At 50.5% G+C, this 23,845-nt stretch overlaps 1 protein-coding gene across 3 annotated transcripts in view; it reads right to left on the reverse strand.

The window, feature by feature from the left end:
* Positions 1–1,862: 1,862 nt before the first annotated feature.
* Positions 1,863–23,845, reverse strand: part of PDE4A (phosphodiesterase 4A, cAMP-specific) — a 34,895-nt gene continuing 12,912 nt past the window's right edge. For 2 of the 3 annotated variants that reach the window (XM_004688739.2, XM_012729773.1), the window contains exons 2-15: positions 17,957–18,148; positions 17,165–17,201; positions 16,987–17,057; positions 16,213–16,262; positions 15,918–16,030; positions 12,593–12,686; positions 11,020–11,243; positions 9,942–10,040; positions 9,668–9,832; positions 8,721–8,820; positions 8,454–8,608; positions 8,120–8,242; positions 7,511–7,693; positions 1,863–4,439 (exon numbers count right to left, since the gene is read on the reverse strand). In XM_004688739.2, the coding sequence (XP_004688796.1) occupies positions 3,753–4,439; positions 7,511–7,693; positions 8,120–8,242; positions 8,454–8,608; positions 8,721–8,820; positions 9,668–9,832; positions 9,942–10,040; positions 11,020–11,243; positions 12,593–12,686; positions 15,918–16,030; positions 16,213–16,262; positions 16,987–17,057; positions 17,165–17,201; positions 17,957–18,148 (2,293 nt within the window). In that variant the 3' untranslated portion in view covers positions 1,863–3,752. Of the gene's footprint in view, positions 4,440–7,510; positions 7,694–8,119; positions 8,243–8,453; positions 8,609–8,720; positions 8,821–9,667; positions 9,833–9,941; positions 10,041–11,019; positions 11,244–12,592; positions 12,687–14,145; positions 14,568–15,917; positions 16,031–16,212; positions 16,263–16,986; positions 17,058–17,164; positions 17,202–17,956; positions 18,149–23,845 lie in introns of those variants that run through there. The other variant, XM_012729774.1, reaches the window with a different exon arrangement.

Below are 23,845 nucleotides of genomic sequence, written 5' to 3' on the forward strand. Positions count from 1 at the left end.
CCCAATACTGAGATCACTTCTTGGTCTCACTTTCCTCACCTGCAAAATGTACCATAGTACAAATCTCAGGAATCCCTGGAGAGTTGATAAGATACTAAGTCTAAAGTGTTTAGCTCAGGGCACAGCTCTCTAAATTCAGTCTGGGAGAGAAGCCATTTGCCCAGGACCACATAACTTCCAAGTGGCTGGTGGTGGTTTCAGAGAATGAACCTACTCTACCCCATCCCAGGTCCCCCTACCCTGATCAGATTACAAGGCTTGTGTTGTGCCCTCGGTCACTTTTACCTGAAGATGAACTCCCTACTGTGAGAATTTTAAAGAGCCAGCTGATGGTCAGATGCCACCTCTGCTCTCTGACCCACATTTTCGGCCTGCCACCCTGTCCCAACACAGGAGGCTTTGGGGTCATCATGCTTGCCCTTCTAAACTTGAGTCCCAGAGCAAAAAGGCTCACCCAGGACCACTCAGTCACCCCCTACAGTCTGTCACCTCCTGACCCCCAGCCCAACAGCCTTTCCCCAACTCAGACTTCCTTTAAAACACCCTCAGGAATAGGTCTGTGTCTCCCTTTTGCTTCTTACACAAAGTTCAAGTTCCCTGGAAACTTCTACCTCATTTTCCAATATTGCTTCTCCCCTCTGGATCCAGATTGGCCCCCACTCCTCTGGGTCAGATTATCCACTATGCCGCAGTCAAGCAGGCAATCCTTTGCGCTAAATCCTCAACATTCATTTTGTCACTTATGTTCTAGAACATAGCGGTGGATATAGCAGCCACTGGCTACACGTGGCTACTTAATGTGAAGGAAAATTTAAACTATGACCCCTCTGTTGTTCTAGACACATCCCAAGGTGCTTAAAAAGCCACACGTGGTGAGTGGATACTGCGTTGTACAGCACAGTAGAACATTCTTATCGCTGATCCAAGGAAGCTTACCTCATTGCTTCAGAGCACACATGCTTGGGAGTTTATACATCTACACAACCCACTGTGCTCAATCACTTTAAGCACTGCGTGTAAGAGTGTCTGTGTTAGTTTATTGCACTCTAGAGGCAGCCGGTATTCTAATCTAAAACCCTTATCCCAAACACTTTGTAACCAAGTCTTTATCCACTGCTCATTAGCACAATGGATGTCAGAAACATTTTATTGGTGGAACCAAAGCCTTGTTAATTAGCCTGATAAATTAGTGGAATTGATCGTGCTAAAAAATGTGGATTGTTTAAAATATTTGAGATTCATTCACCTTGTTAATAAACCTGTCAGAAAAAGGCCTTCAGCTTGCTTGATGCCATCGTAAACTTCCTTGCTAGAAACGACACTGAATCCTGCCTTTAAGACATGCAGGTTCATTTTCTTGGTTGTTTTAATGCCAAGTGAGGACAACTCCATTCGTGGAACCTACAGGTTTGAGTTCCCTTATGCCTGTTCGTCAAGTTTAAGGTCTGCACTTCAGCATTTGACACAAAACCTTAGATGATGACCTGGGAGTCAGATGGTGCAGGTGTTGTCAATTAATTTTGAGTTCTCCTGAGTGACTTGCAGGTTCTAGCAGCACCCAGGAGTTTTGTCAGTATGTTCCAGGTGGGAGAAATGAGGCCTCCCTGGGTCTGTGAGCCTGTTAAGAACGTGTGATCTGAACCTCTACTTCACAACCTGTATTTCCTGTGCTAGACTTGAGTGAAGCCTGGGGGCTGCCTCCTGCCAAGCTCTCCGCACCCAAGTTCTACTCACTCTGGGAGCAAGTAGGAACAGAAGCCGCCTTTATCCCCACCCCACCCCACCCTAAGCAGACACTGCAGGAGAGAAGCACCTTCAGAAGCAGAGTGACAAAGGAAGTCACAATAGCCAGGAGATCGGTGAAAGCCTCAGTTTAATTGGAGACAGGATTGAAGGATTGATTATCGATCAACAGACCGACTGGTTAGTCATCAAAGTGGACAACACACAAACAGCTCACGGGGGTCCTATGCCCCACCTACACCCCCACCCCCAGGGAGAGGAGTCCTGATGGCAGTGAGGTCCCCTCTGATCAGTCCCACCCAGCCCTGCGGGAGGGGGAGGGGCAGGCTGCGCCCAGCCCTCCCTGCCTCACTATGACACAAGGCTTCCCATCAGGCAGCGGCAGAGTCCACCCACTGGTGTGTGTGTGTGGGGTCTATGGTACAATTTGTATAATACAGCAGAATCGGAGACTCTCCCTCTGGGAGACCCCCTCCTCTCCCTTCCTTGACTATGTCAGTCAGGGAAGGGCAAGTTTATTTTCCCTTTTTGCCTCTAGAATAATTTACAAACCAACCTTACAGTATATACAAAAAAAAAAAAAAAAAAAAAGAAAGAAAGAAAGAAAGAAAACAAAACAAAACAAAAAGCCCATTCCGGTCACCGGCTGGGACAAAAACTACTTTTGCTACAAAAATGAACCCTGTACAGCATCAAGGGGGTGGAAGTAGGTGGTACACCCCACTGGATGGACAGACAAATGGAAGGTTGAGGGCAGTGGGGGCAGGGGCTACAGTACCATGTGCTCAGAATTGGAGGGGAGGGCGATGAGACACCCTGCCCTGCCTGCTTGCAGAACGGGGCAGCCAAGGAGTGTAGGGAGGGAAGAGGGGGCCTTTTCTTCCAAACAGTCCCCCCCCCCCCCATGATTTGGAGAGAAATGGCCTTGCATCTGTCTGTCATATTGCTCAGGGAATGGTTGGGGAGAGAGGGAGAGGCTCGACGAGATGGGGACATAAGAAAATGACTTTGGTGCCAGGGTGGGAAGGAAGGGCTGCCCAGAAAGGGGGTGTGGGGATACACGTTATTGCTTCCTCCTAGGGCACAGGGTCTGGGAGGGGGGCAGGAGGATGCTGGGGTAGAGGGAACGTTCCCAAGATGGGGGGTTCTGGGCCTGGCCCCACCTCACCCCAGGTGCAGGGGGGAGTCACTGCGACCCCTTCTCCTATGGCCATGGGAATCATTAAGGCAAAAACAAAAGGAGAAGCAGCTGGAAGGAGGGGTGCACCATGGAGCTGCCCCCCCAACACCAAAACGGAGAAAATTCAAACAGAACCCAAGTTGAAGAAGGGCGTGGCAAGCAAGGGCGGAAGCAGGCCCTCCTCAGACCCAAGGCAGGTGGTGTCAGTGTGCCTTTAACACCCCCCTGCACCCTAAAGTGCACAGCTCCCCCTGCCCGACCAAGTCAGTATTGCCGGGTTTGTGCAAAATGAGGCGGAAGACTTGGGGGGACAGCTTGCCTGAGAAGGGCCGGAGCTGGGGCCTCCTGCAATGACCACCCCCCAGCCCCACCCAGAATGGCTATTCCTGGCTGTGTTCTAGCGACCCTCCCAAACGCAGAAGAAAAGTCTGCTTAGACCCAGGCAAGAGCCAAGAGGCCGGAAGACAGAACTCAGGGAGGGGGTGGGCGGTGGGCAGGGGGCAGGGAACAGGAGCATCTACAGTTGCTGTGTTTCATCCTGGTATTTTTTTCTTTTTTTTTCTTTTTCTAAAAATGTAACAATTAAAATTCAAAAAATAAAATCCCTTCCAGGACCTCAGTCCCTCATTCCCCAGCCCCCACCTCCAAAAAGAGGCCCCAAGGATGGGGGTGGAGGAAAAGGGGAAAAAAAGAAAAGAGAAAAAACCCCACTTTTCTGTTTTCTTTTTTCTCAGGAGGCCCAAGAGTCTTTGAGGCAGTAGAGGAGGTGGTTTTGGGGTGATGGCGGTGAAAGGTGTCAGGGAGGGCGATAGGGTGTTAGGGCTGGGGCTCAGGTAGGGCCTCCAGCAGACCCCCCGCCGCCAGGAGCTGGGAGAGGGGGTGGGTCCTGGGCAGAAGCCCCCGGGCAGGCACAGCATGCCCTCTTGGCAGCCAGGTGCTCTTTCTGGGCCCCCACCTCGGCCACCATAGAGGGGAGGCCCAGGAGGCCCGGGGCCTCCTCTGGAGGGGATGGGGTCCTCAAGGCAGGCAGAGGGGTGCTCTCTGGAGACAAGGCAGGGGGGCTGTTGCAGCCTACTACTTCCATGGACACATCTGGGCACGTGAACCCCTCCTGGCCCATAGCCACACGGCCTGCTAAGACAGCCGGCTGTGTCAGGCACGCTTCCTCTCCCTCCGCCTCCGTGGGCATGTCCTGGCCATGGGCCTCAGCTGTGAAGGGTGCCTCGGCTGGGGCTGCAGCCTGGGCCGAGGGCAGTTCTTGTGTTTCTAATGCTCCTGGGACAGCAGAGGCCTCTTCCTCCTCTTCTTCTTCTAGTGTCAGCTCAAACTGGAACTTATCGGGCAGCTGTGGGTGGCCTGGCTCCTGCTCAGGTGGCGGTGATGGGCTCTGCCGAATGGCGCTGTAGTACCAGTCCCGGTTGTCTTCCAGTGTGTCCAGGATCTCCTGGGCATCTGGGTGAACCAGGTCGGCCCAGGTCTCCCATAGCGGGTGTACAATATAGTCGATGAAACCCACCTAAGGAGAGGAAGAAGGTATAAACCCAGGGCCTGCTCGTGCCGTTGCTGAGGGATCTAAGGAATAAAGTGCTGATGCCATTTGACCCAGCAATCTTGCTTCTTCATGTCCACTATGGAAAAATTCTTTCTTAAGAAGACCACTAGAGGGCCCTCCCTGGTGGCGCTGCGGGTTAGGACACACCACTCAGCACTGCTTCAGTGTGAGTTCAACCCCCGCCCAGGAGGTGACCCACATGGTGCGGCAGACCTCTCCTGGCCCGCCCGCTGCTCCCCTCAGCAGTGTGCTTCGTTGATCTGCCTGTTCTGCTCCCCACTCTGCCTCTGGTGAATCCTCGCACTGCCCCTGCACCTCTGGCCTGTACCCCAGTTCTGTATGCATAAATAAATCTTTAAAAAAAAAAAGAAAGAAAATCACATGAGGGCCCACCCTAGTGGAACAATGGCTAAAGAAAGCACTAAATTAAGCTATCGCCAGCCAGGACAGCATGAGTTCAATCCTGGCCAGGGTGGGTGACCCCGATGGTGCAGCAGACCTCTCCTGATCCAGTGAATTCTGTCACTCCCCAGTTCTTGTATGCATAAATAAATAAATCTTTTTTAAAAATCACATACAGGGCCCTCCCTGGTGGCGCAGCGGGTTAAGGCACTGCACTAAGAAGCTTAAGCCAATTCCACATGAATTCCATCCCGCCTGCCAGGGAGGAGATCCACATGGCTCGGCAGACCTCTCCTGACCCGCCCGCTGCTCCCCTCAGCAGTGTACTTTGTTGATCTGCCTGTTCTGCTCCCCACTCTGTTCCTGGTGAATCCTCTCACCCTCCGCATCTCTGGCCTGTACCCCAGTTCTGTATGAATAAATAAATAAATCTTAAAAAAAAAAATCACATACAAGTTGTAAACAGAAACTAGAAACACCCTCATACAATCACATGTTGCATAATGGCATTTTCACGACTAACCAAATATTCGAGGACCATGCCTCAGGTCCTACCTGCCAAGTCTACATCCTTACTCTACCACACAATGAAATTGCCCAGAGAAGCATTTCCCAGATCAGACCCAGTTGTTGAGTGCCATCTGACTTTATAAATAGGGGATTAGAAGTTTTGGTACACTCCAAATATTTAGTATAAGCATTTATTTTTTGCATCAAAGAGAAACTAGAAATAATTTCATGGCAGACTACTGGCTAACGATCTGATACATCTCCTCTCCTTACTGATGAGCTTAATTTTTCTGGTGGGAGGCCACATATCCAGCTGAAAACTGTATTTCCCAACCTCCCCTGCAAAGACAAGGTGGCCATGTAACCATGTGTAGAGAGGACATAGTTGGGAGGGGACTACCTTAGCCAACAGAGGCCTTTCCTCCCTGCAATGCAGTTAGAAATGCTGGAGTTTTGATGGCATCTTTGACCATCAGAAGCAAAACTGACAATAGATGACCCATGCCTCAGAGGCCTCCCTGGTTGTATAAGAGGCTAAGTCTTAGCACCTAGCCACTGCAGCACAAGTTCAATTCCTGGCCAGGGAGCTGACCCACATGGCCCAGCAGACCTCTCCTATCTCACCTGCTGCTCCCCTCAGCAGTGTATTTCAGTATCTCTGCCAGTTCTGCTCCCCACTCTGTCTCTGGTGATCCCTTTCACCACAACCCCACACCTCTGGCCTACATCCCAGTTCTTGTATGTATAAATAAAAATAAATCTTAAAAAAAAAAAGGCAAGCTGTATAAAAATAGGTATAAATTCATACAATGTATATATTTTTTCAAACTTTTAAAAAAGATTTATTTATTTATGCATACAGAACTGGGGTACAGGCCAGAGGTGTGGTGGGTGAGAGGATTCACCAGAGATAGAATAGGGAGCAGAACAGGCAGATCCACGAAGTACACTGCTGAGGGGAGCAGTGGGCGGGTCAGGAGAGGTCTGCCACACCATCTGGGTCAGCTGCCTGGCCAGGGATCAAGCTCGTGCTTCAGTGGCTTCGGAGAGCTTCATAATGTGGTGCTTTAAGCCAAAACTAAGCCCACAAATTATTGCTATGAGATTGTCTATGAACATAAGTAGATAGTAAAGCTGATACAATTGGTTTTCACCATGGAGTGGAGGTGGGGCTTATTTTGTATGCCCAGGCGACATTTGGAAGTTGCTGGAGGAAAGTGTTCTCCTGGCAGCTTGTGGGTAAAAGCCAGGGATGTTGCTCAGTTCCCTAATGCACAGGATGGTTCCTATCCTGAAGAATGCTGTGTTTCCCAGTGTCAACGGTGCCCAGGCTGGACAGCCCTGGTGTGGAAAGGCATATACAATGAGCGGGAAGGGTGGACATCAACAGGGAGGAGTCCAGAAGTAAGGACAGAAGCTCATATTCACATTTTAGCCTCTTTTAGGAGACTGTGTTCCTGGGTCCTCCCTGGTGGTGCAAAGGGTTGAGGCACAGCACTGTGAAGCTTGCTGCAGCCATTTCAATGTGAATTCGATCCCCAGCTAGGGAAGTGACCCACATTGTGTGGCAGACCTCTCCTGACCTACCCGCTGCTCCCCTCAGTGGAGTACTTTGTCGATCTGCCTGTTCTGCTCCCCTCTCTGTCTCTGGTGAATCATCTCACCACTCCTGTACCTCTGGCCTGTACCCCAGTTCTGTATGCATAAATAAATAAATCTTTAAAAAAAAAAAAAAGAGAGAGATTGTGTTCCTGTCTCTCTATTAAAGTGGCACACGATGAAGATGAGTCATTTCATCTCATTTCAAAGTTTACCAACAATCAGGGGCAATTTAAGTAGCAAGATTATAGGGAAACTGGGAATCTGCATAAGGTTTATAACTAAGAGTCAGGACAGTATTACTGATGCAATGGTGGTTGCTGAAAATAAGCTAGAGTTGTATGATTACAGGTAGACTTACCACCCACCTGAGAGGCTTTAGTTCAGCTGCTCAGTGGAGACATTTCCCATCAAAATGGAAAACAAACAAAAACTTGACCATGTGAGGGGCTGGCCATGACCTAGCCAGCATGGCGGGAAGAGACCCACCCTGATCCCTTCCAGTGGCTGATGTGAACTTGTACCTGAGACTTCTCCACAGAGGCTGTGTGCTTGTCACACATGGGGCTGATCTCCATGCCCCGCTCTCGTTCGCGGTCACCTTGCTGGAAGAACTCAGCCATGATGCGGTCCGTCCATTGGCGGTACAGCTCCAGCGGCTTGGTGGGGTTGCTGAGGTCTGCACAGTGAACCATGTTCCGCAGGACCTGTGTAGGTGGGGACCTTCAGAGGCCATGTCCCAATCCCAGTCTGAGGGTTCAGGCTTCTTTACCTCCCCTTCCTTGGGGTGAAGTGAGGGAAAAGGTGTGAAGGAGATGGAGTACAGAAAGAAAAAAAGGAGATGAATGGGGGGAGGGAAGAAGTGGGAGGGGGTGGATGAGCAAATGTTAGGAGGGGGAACAAGAGAAGTTAGGGAGAGGGAGGTGTAGGGAGCTAGGTGTGGGGGAGAGAAGGGAAGGAGATGGTGGGGGTAGGAGATGAGCAGGAGTTGATATGGAGAGAGATGGAGGTTGGAAGGCAAAGATGGAGAGAAAAGAGAAAAAGAGACAGGAAGATGGATAACAAGGAGCTGCAGGCTGAGGAAGGAGTGTACCCCGAAGCTGAAGGGGCAGGAAGGGTTGTGTGGGGGTCACCTGGATGCGGTCAGAGTAGTTGTCCAGCAGGAGAACCCCTGAGCTGGTCACTTTCTTGGTCTCCACCATGGTCTTCAGGTCAGCCAGGAGGGTCATGTGCTTGGACATGTCCGTGGCCAGCACCTGTGGGCAAGGGGTGTGTCACTGGGGCCGCTGGGGTTCTGCTCTCTATACCCACCCACCAGGATTCTGAACTTTTCACGCCCCGCAACCTACCCCGACCAAGCCAGAGGCTGTGGGGTCATACCCACCTCCAAAAGAGCCACTGGTCTCGGATCTGTGCTCCCCAAAGGCCCTCCCACCTCTCCTCCTCTGTCCCCCGTCTCCAGCTCACCATATCAATGACCATCTTGCGCAGGCTCTGCCGCTGGCGCTTGCTGAGATTCTGGAAGATGTCGCAGTTGTCCTCCTGCAGCAGCTTGAAGCCCACAGCCAGGTGGTGGTTCTCCAGCACGGACTCGTCGTTGTACATGAGCGCCAGCTCAGAATCTGAGGCCCAAGGCAGGGCAGGCATCAGGGGAGGTGGCGGTCTCACCCACCCATCCCCAGCGCCTGTAGGGAGGGGTGCTGTGGGACCCCCAACCCCTGGAGGACCACTCACTGGTGTTGATGAGGAACTGGTTGGAGACACCAGGGTGGTCCACGTCGTGAATGGCAGCGGCAAAGAGGGCCGCGAGAATCTCCAAATCAGTGAACACAGCCTGGGGGCCCAGAGGGGAGATAGAGTGGAACAGAGCTTAGGAAGATGGGGGAGGGCTGTCTCCCCACCAGGGCCCTCAGGCACTGAGATGCTGAAGACAGAAGCATTCACGCCCTGCACTGCTTCCAGAAACTGACAGGGATCAAGTTTGTGGTGCTGGAAGATCCTGGGCGAGCTGGCATAGACTCGTCTCTGAAAGATTTATGAGACTTATTCCAGACATCTCCCTCAGGAATCCACTCTACTCCCTGAAAATGCCCATCAGGCGTGAGCTGAATGGGCCTTGGATGGGTTCTTACGCATCAGGTGAGAACCTGAAGTTGGACTTTTGGGACCTGGGTCACAGGCTGAAGCTGACATTAACCCTCCCTCCCCCGAATTCTGAGAGCTCCTGCAGCAGGGTTCTGTTGCCCCTACAATAGAGATCCTAACAGTCTTGTCAGCGTACCTGAAAATGGGAGGCTACTGAGTCTGATGGGATGTACTGGCTCCCAAGCCTCAGTACCACATTATCTCCCCTTCTGTATCATGGTCCTACTTCCCAATTCTGTACAGATTTATTTATGAGGAGATAGGCCCATAAAGCTATAATAAACATCCCTTTGATTTTAAAAGAGGAGGAGGAAGGAATAAGAAAGGGAGGGAGGGAGAGAGGGGACAGACAGAGAGGTAAGACAGAGATGGGGAGAGATCAGAAGGCCATAGGGGTCAAGAGAGAAAAGTAAGGATTAGAGAGAGATGGAGGGCAGAGACTAGGGCCAGAGGAACAGGAGGTCTCAGTTAGGGAGCTGGAGGAACAGAGTGAGACACAGATTGGGCTGAGGAGCTAGGGGCTGGGCAGCGCTCACGTCCAGCGCGGGTGTGGCCAGCAGCACGTGGGTGGACTGCAGAACGTCGGCTGCATGCAGGCTGTTGTGGTAGGCCACGTCAGCATGGTAGTGGTCCTCCAGAGTCAACATGTATGTCACCATCGTGTCCACTGGGATTCGGAACTTCTTTAACAGGTCCCGCTCCTGAGGGCATGTGTGGAGGGGCAGTGACCCTGCTGACCTCAATGCCCCCTCCTGCCCGCCTCCCTTGCACCCTGACCCATCAGCCTGCCCTACTGGAATAGCACCCCACCTGGAATATCGTGTACATGATGCAGCTGAGGGAGCGGCCTCCGGCATAATCTGAGACACAAAAGATGTTCAGGCCCCACTTGTTCAGGTTCTCCAGTTCCTGGTGGAGATGGAGCCCAGAGTTCAGAAGGATACAAGGCCCAGAGCTTTCTAGATTCTTTCTTAAGAGTTCAGCTCTGGTCTGAAGGCAGCACCAATACAGCTCACCCAGCGGAGAGCCAACTCGGCAACACAGAGTTCGCGCTCAGGTTCTACCGGGTGGGAAAATAACAGAGCAACTACAGCAACTGTACAACTGTCTACCGAGCGCTTATGATGTGCCAAGCACTACACAATGCGCATGATCTCATTGGGAAGGTGTAGTCACATGAGTCACCCACAAGCCTGTAACTCACAAGTGGCAGAGCTGGGGTGTGAATCCAGCTCAGCTGACCCCAAGCACAGGTCAGCCTTTGAGCTAAGCCACCACGAGAGCAGGACACAAGATGGTTTTCCATGTCTCTCCACAAACCAGAACAGTGCTAGTGCATAGCAGGAGCTCAATAAACAGGAGCAGGACTTGCCAGGGCTAACTCAAGACACAAGGCATAAATTCTGTCCATTGCAGGAAGTGTCAAGGTGGCAGCCCACTCCCAGTTCTGACAGAAGGGTCAGTAGTCAGACCCAGGTCTGGTCTGCAATAGATGCTTCTGGGGCACCTTCACTGGCACCCCTTCCCCTGCTGCTGGGACTGCATTGAGGCTCCCAGCTCTACCTTATTCAGAAAACTGTTCTTGTTATATGAGCTATAAAGGGGTGATACCATTAATCTTGGGGGCAGCCCCTGCCAATGAGTGACCCCCAAAGAACGAAAGTAAGGCTCATCTCTATGGTGCCACTCACACCCCAACTCTAGCTGAGACAACCTTGCTCGGCCCCTTCCTTTCCTCCCTTCTTCATTGCTCTTTCCCCTTCACATAAACAAAGTAAACCTGAATCCTCATCTCAGGCTGACTCAGTGACTTCTTTGAGCCCTGATGGAATGGGGGTGGGGGTGCCTGACCCTCTCCAGCCCAGCCCCAGCTGAACCCCCCACCCACTTGGGCCAGGAGCTCTTCTTGGTCTGTCTTCACTCCAAATCGGGGGATGCTGGAATCGTTCAGGCTGCTGCTGTGCATCAGCTTCTTCACCCCGGTAATCTGAGACATGGGCTGGAACTGTGGCCCAGGGGGTGGGGGCTGCTGGGAGGATCTTTGCCGGAACACTTGCTGTTTTTCCCGATCTTTCATTGTGGGTGATGGGATCTCCACTTCATTCTGCTTGTCTGAAGAAGATGGAGGAGGGGCTGATGTCAGCACCCAAGGAGGTGCCACTCACTCCCCATGGCCTCCTCATGCCTAAGGATTCTTACCTGGGGAGTCAGACCCCTTCCAGGTGTCCTGTAGGTTACTCATAGGACAGAAACCAGAGGGAAGGTAGGAATTCTTCTGGGAGGTGGTGGGCTGAAGTGGGGATGCTGGGGCTGGCCCAGAGCTGTGGGGTGGCCCCACTGCAATTGCCAAGTTTGGCAGGGGGGTGGCATGGGAAGTGAGGACGTGGTTTGGGGAGGCTAGGTAGAGCCCCTGTCTGCCCTGGCTAGTCAGGGAAGCTTCTCTGGGAGGGAAGACACCCCTATGGTGACCCAGAGTGCTGGTGGGGGTGGACAGCACTGGGAAAAGGGAGGGAAGGATGGTCTCTGGCTCCATGGGCCCCCCACCCCCTTGACACCAGCCTGCCTGGGGCCAGCCCCAGGAACCCTTTTCCTCAGCTTTCAAGGGCTTCCAGAGCCCAGCCAGAGTCACCCATTGTGACCTGGGGCTGCTAGTCAATGACAGGGCCTATTGGGAGTTATTTGCATACTGTGCACCCATTGGTTGGCTCTCAGAACCCTGGCATGCCACACCCCCACTGGCGGAGCATTTGAAACTCTGAAGGCGCCTCCTGACCTTGGGAGGGGGTTGTCTCTAAAATGTGGGGCCTTTGTGGTTTGGTGACAAATTGTGAGGGTGAAATTACCCTTGGTTTAGTGGGGGTATATTCTCAGTTTGAAAGCTTTTAGGTTCAGAGGGCAGGATTAGTTGGGGGTTACCATGAGCTTCAGGTTTCCAATGAATTGGAGGGTATTTTTCTGTTTAGGGATTCCACCAAGTTAGGAAATTCTCCTGAGTTTGGAAAATCCCTTACAGGTTCTTAAACTTGATAATCTATATTGACTTCAAGAATTTAAAGTTGGGGGGCGGGAAGCCTACTCAATTGGGAGAGTTTTTTTATCTTGGGGGTCTTTTATGGGCTCTTAAGGACAGTTTCCTTCTCAGTTTGAAAACCTTACTGAGTTTGGTCATTTTGAGTCTGGGAGGGTCCTCCTGAATATGGGAGAATTTGGAGATTCTACTGAAATTAGAGTCCCACTGAATTTGGAAAGGGTTTTTTTTTTAGCTTGGAGAGATTTTAAAGTATAGGGATCCTGTGTTCAATTTGGGGGCATCCTGAGTATGGAATCTCTTGAGTGGAATGATTTTGACCTTTAGAGAAAAAATGACCTTTTGGGCAAATAGGACCTAGAGCCTGGGGCAACCTCCTGCAGCCAGATGGGGTTCCACCCCCACCACATACACAAGTACTGATCTCACTCACCCAGGAATGTTGTGGAGATGTACTCGGAGACCTGATTTCCCGACCTGCTCATCTCTGACAGGTGTGTGAGTTCTCGGTTTAGCATCCTTTTGAACTAAGGTGAAGGAGGCAAGAAGAAAAAAATGTTGGGGTCATGGTGGAAGGAACTCCCACTCTAAGATAAACCCCCAAGAAACTTCTGAAGGCTCCATGAGTTCCTCCTACTTCTCTGTGCAGTCAATAAACAGAGGCCCCAGCAGGCTGCTAGAGGGGAGAGATTGGCCCCTCCCCCTCCAGCTCTGAGAATGTGTGTGTGTGTGTGTTTTGGGGGGGTAGGCTTGGGAACTCGGGACCCAGCATCCCCCTCCCAGCCTGAGGAAAGAGGGGCTCCCCTCCCCAGGCTCTTTCCTTCTCCCCACAAAGGAGGAGTCAGAGGGGCACCTGTGGAAGGGAGGGGCTCTTGCTTAACAGGGAGCCAATGGGGTATCAGGAGAATCCCGTAGCCATGGAGATGGGAGTCTCCTTAGCAACTCCCCCTCCAACCAGCTGCTGAGCTGGGGGAAAGGGGGGCAGGCAGCAGGTCTCTTAACCCTTGCCTTCCCAGGGCTACCCCTAACCCAGGGTTTGGTGGACACAGACCCTACTCCCTGAGGGTCCTGGCCCCCAACCCCCAGCCTGGGTTGGAAGGGAAATGGTATCCAAGCTCTGGGTGAAGAAGAGGTTTTGCTGGGGCAGGGGAGAACATGCAGTGGGAAAGGCTAGTTCCTTCACCCAGGGGAGGGGGTTCTCATCATAGTCCCCTTCTCCACAACCTCAGAGAGATGGAGAGATGCACTGGTGAAAGAAGTATGCCCAAAACTGGGCTTGGGGGCCTGGCCCGGCCCACCCATGTCACTTTGCACAGGCGTCTGCTGTGACATTGTGCATAGAGGAGAAAGGGCATCAGCTCCCCACACCCAAGTTCTGCCAAAGGCCCCTCAAAACAAGAGCAGCCTCTGTCTAGAGAGGCAGGAGGGACACTAGAAGAGAGGGTGACCCCATGTGGCCCACAGAGGGACGGGGCACTCACTCCTGACGGTGCTGCCCAGAGCCCCTGGGTGCAGAGAGATATACACACAAGATGGACCACAGAGTCACAGACTCCCATGGTACACAGCCCTCGCAGCCTCAGACACACAAACCAAGAGGCATACACAACAAGACAGGCACTGAGGTCACATGTCCAAGAAAAATCACATAGCTCTGGGTCCCCAAACATGGTTCAACACACAACAACACAATCAGACAGGGCCACACCATGACCCAGCCAAACAAACACACGGTTAGTTAAGCCCATACTCTGCACACATATGTGTGCACTGAGGGGTACATGCACTGAGACCCACACCCCAGGGAAAGCCACACGCTCCCAGCTTGCTGCCTCCACGCCCAACCCAGGGCCACACAGAGATTCAGCGATATGGCTTCATCTTCAGGCCACACACGTGCACAAGCCCAGACCAGAGACTAGAGGGTCCAAGGTGGGAGGGCCAGCACTGGGTCTCCTGCCCATTCTCTACCCCAAGTTACCCTACCTGGTCCCACCAGCCCACCAGCCACGGCTTGGAGCAGGTCTCGCAGAAGAAATCCACCAAGGGCATCTTGAAGCCTTAGCCCTGCTCGGGGCTGCTGCACACAAAGCCTGAGCTGGGAATTCCTAGGGTTAACAGCCACTGGGGGTGCGGGGGGGGGGGCAGGGGGTGGTGTGTGCTGGGCAGGTGGGCAGTGGAAGGGGGAGCCGCGGAGGGGCCTGGGCCGGCCCAGCAGGGCTGGGGGCTCCCTTCCCCTCCGCGCCCCCGGCAGCAGCGCTGGTTACATGGTCCACCAGTCCCTGGCCCTCAGGGGCCCCCCCTCGGCAATGGCTGGAGGTGGCCAGGGGCCCCTGCCCATGGGTGGGCAGACAGGGTGAGGGTCCCGGGAGGAGGCACCGGGCTCTGTGTGCCTGTGTGCGCGTGTGTGCGTGCTCACTGCAGCACTGGCAGGCTGCATGCGATGTCAGGTGGTGCTGGGGTGGGGGGGCGTTAAAGGGGCATCAGAGCACATGGACCTCAGCCAGGACCCAAGTGGGGCTACCAGGAATAAGAATGGAGGCACCCCCCAAGAGGACATGTCCCCTCCATGGACAGAGAAGAGACACCCACAGACACACAAACACCCCGAGACACTTCCCACAGGCATCGACACAGAGACTTGACATGCGCTTAGGCTCTTAACACACGGACATCTAAACGCTACACTCAATCTCTCTCTCACACACAGTCACAACTGAAACTTATGTCCAACACATTTACGGGTAAACAGTTGAGTATAGAGAGTTACAAATGTTTTCAGACACACCCCTTCTTAGAGCACAGAGCAACACCCAGATGTTAGATACACTTACAGACACACACCCATAGACATACTTTCAAACACAAACCCACATGACTCTGGACACAGGGAATGCTCACTCCGATGCACAGATGCACAGACATACACACACTGTGGATCCACACCCCAAGACACAGTCACATTCTTAGGTGCTCAGTGCACCCTCGGACACAATAGCTCCCATATGTCCATGTTTCCAGACCAGTCTCCATCCACAGGTGCCTGCACCTCCAGCACACACCTCCACCTGCACACTCATTTCCTGATGAGCATCCCCCCACAAGGACTGACACCAAGCTGCACAACCCAAGGAAGTGTCGTGCGCACTGCCTGCTCTCTGAATGACGCCCCCTGCAGTTGTGCAGTGTAAGGGCTGCGTCCTCTCCTGCAGCCCTGTGAGCACTCACAGTCACTCAAATACACAGGGCCTCACAGACTGGCATCTGGATCAGTGGCTGCAAATGCACAGCACACACCCACACACGAGCTCTACAGGTTCAACATCTGCACATTATTCCTTAGAGATCCCCTCAGATTCCACACCCCATTCTGCAAATGTGTGGGTGACAATTGATAGCCACACAGATGCATAAGCCACAGATACACCTGCAGACTACACAAGCGTATCATATCCCCTCAACCCTCGCAAGAAAAATGGTCCCTAAGGCAGACATACAAGCGGACACACATGCTCACACACACATGCCAGTCTTCTCCAGCCCTGCAAGAATCTATAGGAACGACACATTCTGAAGCTAGCACCCAGGGTTGGCCCACCCCAGGGGCTGGCCCCTAGCCACATGGGTCCTATGCATGGACTTGCCCCATTCTCTACTGGCCCAGTCCATAAGCATCCACATGTTGACCCTGGCTGGCCCCACCCCGCCAGCCCTGCACAGGTGCTGGCACTGCCCCAAAGGCCCCAACCCCTGCACACCTTGTGGGACGCCATCTCGCTAACTGAGCGGTAGGTCTGCATGGTCTCCAGCTGCTCCAGACACCAGTCCAGCTCTTCCAGTGTCTCTCGAGCCAACTGCTGGCACGTCTCCTCTGAAGAAGGGATAGCCGAGCTATGACTGAGAGGGTCCACAGGCAGACCCCCAGAACCCCCCCACCCATGGTCATGGGGGTCCACCAGGTGAGTGGGGTGCTGGGGAAGGGGGTGAGACAGTGACCCTGGGTAAGGGACCCCCACTGGGGCAGTAAGAAGGGCCCTCCCTGGGCTTAGCTACCTGACAGCGTGGCCTTGCAGACAGAGGTTGGGCCGCCCAGCGGGGACCGCCTGCAAAGAAATGGGTCTCCAGCGTCAGCCTGGGTCCCCCACATATCTGTCTCCCCCTCTCCATGTATAGTGGCAATTTTCCTCTTCCTGAGTACTTACTCACTGTATCCCAGGCACACTGCCATGTAGTCTGCTTGCGACCTCTCACAGAACCCCTCAAGAACCCATTTCACAGATCAGGAAACAAGCTCAAGGAGGTGAATTCGAGATTACACAGCTGGTCAGCTGTATGGTAAAGTCCTGTCTCGCCAAAGTCTGTTTCCTTGACCATCTTTGCTCTCCTTCCCATTCCTTGAACCTTCTAAAAATAGCTTTGCCCAGAGAGACCAACAGCTCTTAGCCACACCATTGCCCCAAATAACGGTTCCTATTTAGTAAGTGCCTACTGTGCACTGGATAATGTTCTAGCACTTTTCTATATGACATCTCCTGGACTCCCCATGACAGCTCTCTAACAGAGGTGCCACAGGAACGCTGTTTGCCCAGCAAGTTGGCATTAGGGCCAAGGGCTGAGTGGCTTACCACCATGTGTCCTGACCCCTGAATAGTCTTTATAAGCATTTCTGTGTCTTAGGCTTTCAAATCTCAATGACTTACTGGCTCAAGGAGCCACCGAAACAGAGGCTCAGAGAGGTAGTGGCTATCTGAAGTCACACAGCAGGACTGAAAGCTGAATACAAGTGTGCCGCATGATTGTGGGCATAGGGGCCCAGCCTCGACTTACTTGTTACTGGGAATGGGCACATTGGTCAGCAGAGAGAAGTTGCTGCGAACGCTCCGGAGGCTGGCCAGCACCTGGGATATGGAGCAGCAGTGAGGACAGGGCTCTGCCCAGAGCACCTCCATCCCCAAGTGTGTTTCAGAGTTGGAGGCCTTTTCCTCCTTAGGTAAGGGAACCTCACCTGGGCAAATGGCGTCACGATGAGGTCCTCAGCGTGCCTACAATCAATGACAGGGCCAGTTCAGAGGTCCTCACAGTGGGATGCCCCCACAAGCCTCCAGATGAAGAGGCATTGTAACTGGGATGCCCTACAAATAGCTTCTAGAGTGAATACTGTGGGGGATGGGCCTGGGCCTGGGGAGGCTGGTGGGCAGGGTGAGGCTCCATAGCATGAAAGAATGGGGCTCTTGTACCTCACCAGTGGAGACATGCTGAAGGCTGATCCTAAAGGAACATGACAGAGAGGCACAGTGACACACTACAGTGACTGGGCTGGGTGAGAGAAGTGTGGGAGGGCAGTGGAGGGGACAGGAGATGGGTGAGGGCAGACCTAGAGAATCCCATTAGAAGGGAGGGGACGAGTAGGTCTGGGGGTGCTCATGCCTCCCTAGGCGGTCATCATAAAGGGGGTAGATTATGGAAGCCTGCTGGGGAAGGGGGGGCTCAGATGAGGTGGACACTCTGGGAAGGTTGTTGGCAGGGACAGGACCAAGCAGGGTATGGACATGGACATGGAAGGGTGCTGGCCTGAGGAGGGCCAAGTGTGTCTGGGTGGCGAGCAGAGATATGGTGGGTTCTCACCCCTCACTGGGTAGATAAGCTGAAAGGGACTCTCCTTGCTAGGGGTATAGGAGTGGCTACCCTTCACTGGCGAGGAGAGATGGGGGCCTACCCGATCCTTGTGGGGAGGGCAGCCTGTGATAAGGCCAGGCCTGGAAGGGTTGACAGGTAGGGAGAGGGGATAGGTGCTCACGCCTCGCTGGTGACCGATGAGTTCCGGGACATAGTCTTGGGTGACATGTCATAGTCGCTGTCCGAGCGGTAGAGAAAGGATTCACGGCGCTGGCTGGTGGCTGCCCCAGCATGCAGCACGAGGCCTGGGCTCGCCTGCGAGTCCAGGGGGCTGCGGCCAGGTGATGATGTGGGTCCATTCTCTGCTTCGAAGCTGCAGGAAGCAGATGGGGAGGAACAGGGGTCAGGAGCTGAAATGGTCTTGAAGAGGTCAAAGGAAAGAGGACATCAAGGAAATTCCTGGCGCAGATGGGGGTAGGTGTACAGACAAAGGACATTAAAGACAGATACTCCAGAGAGAAGGGAAGCAAAATTGCAGAGATCAATTGGCCATTGAGTGCCTCGGTGTGCCAGCCCTGTTGCTGGCACTGGGACACAGCAGTGACCATGATTCATCCCTCAGAAATGACACGGGGGACAGCCAGACCAGAGGCAGGTTGACCTAGTGGAAACACACACACCAAAAGTGGTGCAGTAGTCCTTGGCTCTACTCAAATCAGCCTCACCACCCAAATCTATCCAGACTGCATCCACTTTCTCTCCCTGGCCAGTCTCCCTACCCCCATCACATGCCTGGGACAGTGCATTTGCCCCTGCTTTGGGCCCCCACTCCTGCCTTCACCCTCCAGTCAGTTCTCTCCAGGGCAGCCAGAGGGAGCCTGTGAACACACAAGTCAGGTCCTGTCTCTCCTTAGCTCTTTGCTGAAAACTCATGGCTCCCACTTCACTGAGCACACAAGCCAAGTGCCCGGCTGCCCCACCACCTGCTGCTTTTCCCGGCACCTCACTCTGTTCTAGCCACAGTGGCCTCCTTGCTAGTCCTCAAACGTTCCAGACACATCCCTGGCTCAGGGCCTTTGCACAGGCTGTTTCCCCTCTCAGATCTCCAGTGGCTCCTTCTTCGTGTCCTTTAAGCATTAGCTTAAATGTCAGCTTCTTGGGTAGCCTCCCCTGACCAACCTATCTACAATCTAAGTCTCTGATGGAATATTTCCTATTTCCCTTCCTTACAAAATTAAACCCAAAGATAATACTTACCTGACATAGGATATATTTTGCTTATCTTCTTTATTGTGTTTGCCTCCCCTTCTAGAACTAAGTTCTGGAAGCAGCATTTTGGTTTTGGTCTGCTTTGTTCATTGCTCTACCCTTTGGGCCAAGAATACGGCCTCGCACATATGGATCATCAATAAAAAACTAGTAAATGAATCACAAGACTTAAGAATGAATGGACGAATTCTAAATTGAACTGGATTGTGTCCTGCAGAAAATTAAAACTAGATGGGTGATAGCAAGTTACTGGAAAGGTAACTTTAGCTGCTGTCTGAATAGGACATGAAAGATGAGAAGTAGCAGATCTGGAGGTGGTAGAAAGCACTCCAGGTGTGGAAACAGCAAGCACACAGGGTGGTGGTATGTCTGGAGTGGAGAGAGACAGACAAGCTATGACAGAGGCAGCAGAAGAAAGAGGGGAGAGCAAAATAGAGGCTGAGGTGGGTCTACAGGCTGACTGTGCCACTTCCCAGCGGCACGAGTTGAGGGAAATTACTGGATTTCAGTTTCCTCACCCATAAAATGGGGACAACTACCACTGGCCAGGTGACCAGCATTGACACAGGTGAAATACTCAGAAAGGTGCCTGGCACAGAACCTAAAATACGTGGTGATCGCCTCTCAACATCTGGGGAGTAGAGTTAGCAAGGCAGTAGATGTGGAGAGTTGAGAAGAGTGAGCACATGTGCTCTCTCCAGTCTGTTCCCCCTTGTCGTTTTTAATATGAGGGGATTAGACTGATGAGCAGACTGCAGGATCTAATAGGTGGGTATAATAGGTTAGAAGGAGGAAATGAAAGCCTTCCCTTTCTTGTACTACCTCCTGAGAATCAGCATAAGATTCAATTTTAATGGTCCCTCTGCTAATAAGTAAGTTTGAAATCTTCCAGACCAGACAGCAAAGCCAGTTTTCATACACTGAGCTTTATTTCTTGGGCCAGTCCTGGGTTGGGGTAAGGCAGGAGGGAGAGATTTTACTGACTCTGTTTTAAGAGGAACAAACTGAGCTTCAGTGGAAAGAATAATTAGTTCTGGGTAACACAGAAAGAGTAGGGTGAGAATTCAAACCCAAATCTTGTGATCTTCAGAAGATGTTAACTACTATCCTTTGCCTATTCTACCCCGCTTAGCGCAAATGTTTCCAGGGCCCAGGCAACTGACATAAAAAACAGAGTGGAATGACAGCGCTGAGCAATCAGATATTCCAATTTAAGGGGAAAATCCAGGCATTTTAAAGAGTGAAAAATTCAAACTGCATTTAGAGATGAACCTCAAGAATATTTTAAAAATATGATGAAGGGCCCTCCCTGATGTTACAATGGGTTAAAGCACAGCACTGTGAAGCTATCAAAGCTACTGTAGCACAAGTTTGATCCCTGGCCAGGGAGGTGACCCACATGGTGCAGCAGACCCCACCTGACCCGACCACTGCTCCCCTCAACAGTGTGTTTCAGTAGATCTGCCTGTTCTGCTCCCCACTCTGTCTCTGTTGAGTCCTCTCACCCCCTGCACCTCTGGCCTATTCCCAGTTCTGTATGCATAAATAAATAAACCTTTAAAAAAACATATGGTAAAAACTGTTTTGCAAAAGATACTGTCAAGAGAATAAAAAGTATAGTTTAGGAGAAAGTATATGACAAAGGACTTGTATCCAAACTATGTCATGAACTCCCAACTCAAAACTTAATAAAACAACTCAATAAAAAAATGAATGAGCAAGGGTTCAGACAGTTGACCAAAGAAGGTATCCACATGGCAAGAAGAAACAAAACACATCACTATCATTCCCAGGGAAATGAACTACTATATCACACCATTGGGATGAATAAAACATACAAGCAAATAAAAGTGGACATTAATACTAACTGATGATAAGAATTTAGAGCACTGGAGCCTTCACTGGTTGCTGGCGAGAAGGCATAGTGGTTCAACTACTTTGGAAGACAGCGTGGCAGTTTCTTAGGAAATTAAACATACACTTACTGTAAGATTCAACAAATTCACTCCTATCTATTTGCCCAAGATAAATGAAAACATATGTCTACTCAAAAGCCTGCAGGCATATGTCTATGGCAATCGTGTTCATAGTCACCGCAAAATGGAAACAACCAACCACTATGCATCGACTGGGAAGCTGATGGCAAATCCATTCCATGGGACACTCCTTCAGCCATTAGAACAAATGAACTATTATGATTTAATAGGGAATATACATTTTGTCTCTAACAAGGTTCCTAAAACTCTGGGAATCTCAGCATAAGAGACCTTTTGTACATTAATGAACTGACTCCTGGAAGGGCTCCTGGACAGCCAAAGGAGGAGGCTGGTTGTCAGGGAAACCAACCAGGTGACTAGAGGGTTGGAACTTTTCTGCAGGCAGGGGAGAGGGGCTGGAGGTTGAGCTAATCACAGTGGATTGACAAGATTCAATCAATCTGTCCACATAACAAGACCTCGAGTAAACCCCCTAAACGACAGGGTTTGGAGCACACCATAGGCACACCTGAAGAAGGCATGGAAGAGTCACCTTAATGTACCTCTTCCACCTGGATGTCCTAAGTTGCATCTTGTAATAAACCAGTAATCCAATAAGTACAGTCATGCAATGTTTAATGGTGTTTCAGTCAATGATAAAACCCATATATGATGGTAGTCCCAAAACTATAACATGGAGCTTGGGTGTGCAGCAGGCAGTGCCATCATTATGTAATTACACTTTGCCACTCACACAAAGATGAATTCGCCTAATGATTCTTTTCTCACAATGTATCCCCCTTGTTAAGCTAGGCATGACTGTATACTGTTCCCTGAGTTCTGTGACCTGTTCTAGCAAATTATCAAACCCAAGGAGGAAGCTGTAGGAGTCTCTGATTGATATTCTATTAGAAGCACGGGTACTAGACTTGAAACTGACAACTGAAGTGGGGACAACCTTGTGGGACTGGGACTGACCATGACCAACTAATCTGCGAAAACTGCATTAACTATGGCCAGTTAGTGTCCAAGTGGAATTAAACTATAGGATACCCGGTTGGTGTCTTCAGAGAGCTGGAGCTTGGTCAGAGCTGGAAAAACCTCCACATTTGTTGTCAGAGGTGTTACACCATAATAAAGAGTAACACAAGTTTCCTTTTTAATTACTGTTATATGAACCAACTGGAAGAATTTTAAACTTTGCCAAAATAAGCCAGTGGTGGGGTTTACATGTCTCAAAACTCAGAGTACTGCCTAATAAAAGAATTTAGCAAAGTTGAGGACACAAAATCAATACACAAGACCAGCTGATTTTGTAAACACTAACAATTAATAACCTGAAAAGAATCTTATCCCAATAAATTCCATTTACAATACATTAAAATGAATGATACTTAGCAATAAACTTAACCAAGGAGGCAAAAGCCTTGCACATTAAAAAGTACAATTTTGTTGCCAAAGTAATTTAAAGAAGACACAAATAAATGGAGAGACATCCCATTTAATAATGTTAAGAAGATTTGGAAGATTTAATAATGTTAAGATTTCAATACTACCCAAGGTGATCTACAGATGCAATGCCATTCTTATCAAAATCCAAATGATATTCTTTGAAGAAATTTTAAAAACTTGTCTAGCCTACATATGAAATCTTGACAGATGCTGAATGGCTAAAAAATCTTAAGAAAAACAAAGTTGGGAGGACTCACTTCCTAACTTCAGAATTTACTACAGGACCTCACCAGTAGCACAGGGCTTAGTCTCAGCACTGTCATGCTATTGTGGCATGAGTTCAATCACTAGCCAGGGAGCTAACCCTTATATGGCACAGCAAATCTCTATTGTCTCACCTGCTGCTCCCCTCAGCAGTATATTTCAGTAGATTTGCCTGTTCTGCCCCCCATTCTATCTCTGGTGAATGCTATCACCCCCTGTACCTCTGGCCAACACCCCAGCTCTTATAAACAAACAAACAAATAAATCCAAACAAATAAATCCAAACAAATAAGTCACATTTTTAAAAATTACTACAAAACAACAGTAATCAAAATTGTGTGGTACTGGCATAAAGAGAGACATATAGACTAATGGAATTCAATAAATGTTGAAAAATAAATCCTTGTAGATCTAGCCAAGTGATTTTCAACAAGGGTGTCACGATCACTCAATAGGTAAAAGACCATCTTTTCAATAAAAAACTGGATATCAACACACAAAAGAATGAATTTGGACCCTTAACTCACACTAACTCAAACAGGTCAAATCCTAAATGTGAGAATTATAAAACTCTTAAAAAACTCTTAAAAAAGCTTATAAAACTTTTATAAGCTTCATGACACTGGATAGGGTACTAAAAGCACAGAGAACAAAAGAAAAAATGAATAAGTTAGATTTCATCAAAGTCAAAAACTTCTGTGTATCTTCTTTTAATAACTTGATTATGAATATTCATAGCAGCCTTATTTTTTTTAAGATTTTATTTATTAATGCATACAGAAATGGAGTATAGGCCAGAGGATTCACCAGAAACAGAATAGGGAGCAGAACAGGAGGGTAGACAAAGTACACTGCTGAGGGGAGCAGGGGGCGACACAGGAGAGGTCTGCTGTGCCAAGTGGATCACCTCTGGGCCAGGACTGAACTTGCACAGAAGCATCCACAGCTTAGCTTCACAGTGTAGCGCTCCAACCCACTGAGCCACCAGGGAGGGCCTGTATCTTTTCATTCAGAATGTGAAAAGGCAATCCACAGTATGGGAGAAAATCTTTGCAAATCATGTAGCTGATAAAGAATTAACATCCTTTGTCATATACAAAGATATATAT

Source organism: Condylura cristata, unplaced genomic scaffold (assembly GCF_000260355.1).
Source record: "Condylura cristata isolate star-nosed mole 26May11 unplaced genomic scaffold, ConCri1.0 scaffold00025, whole genome shotgun sequence".
NCBI lineage: Eukaryota > Metazoa > Chordata > Mammalia > Eulipotyphla > Talpidae > Condylura > Condylura cristata.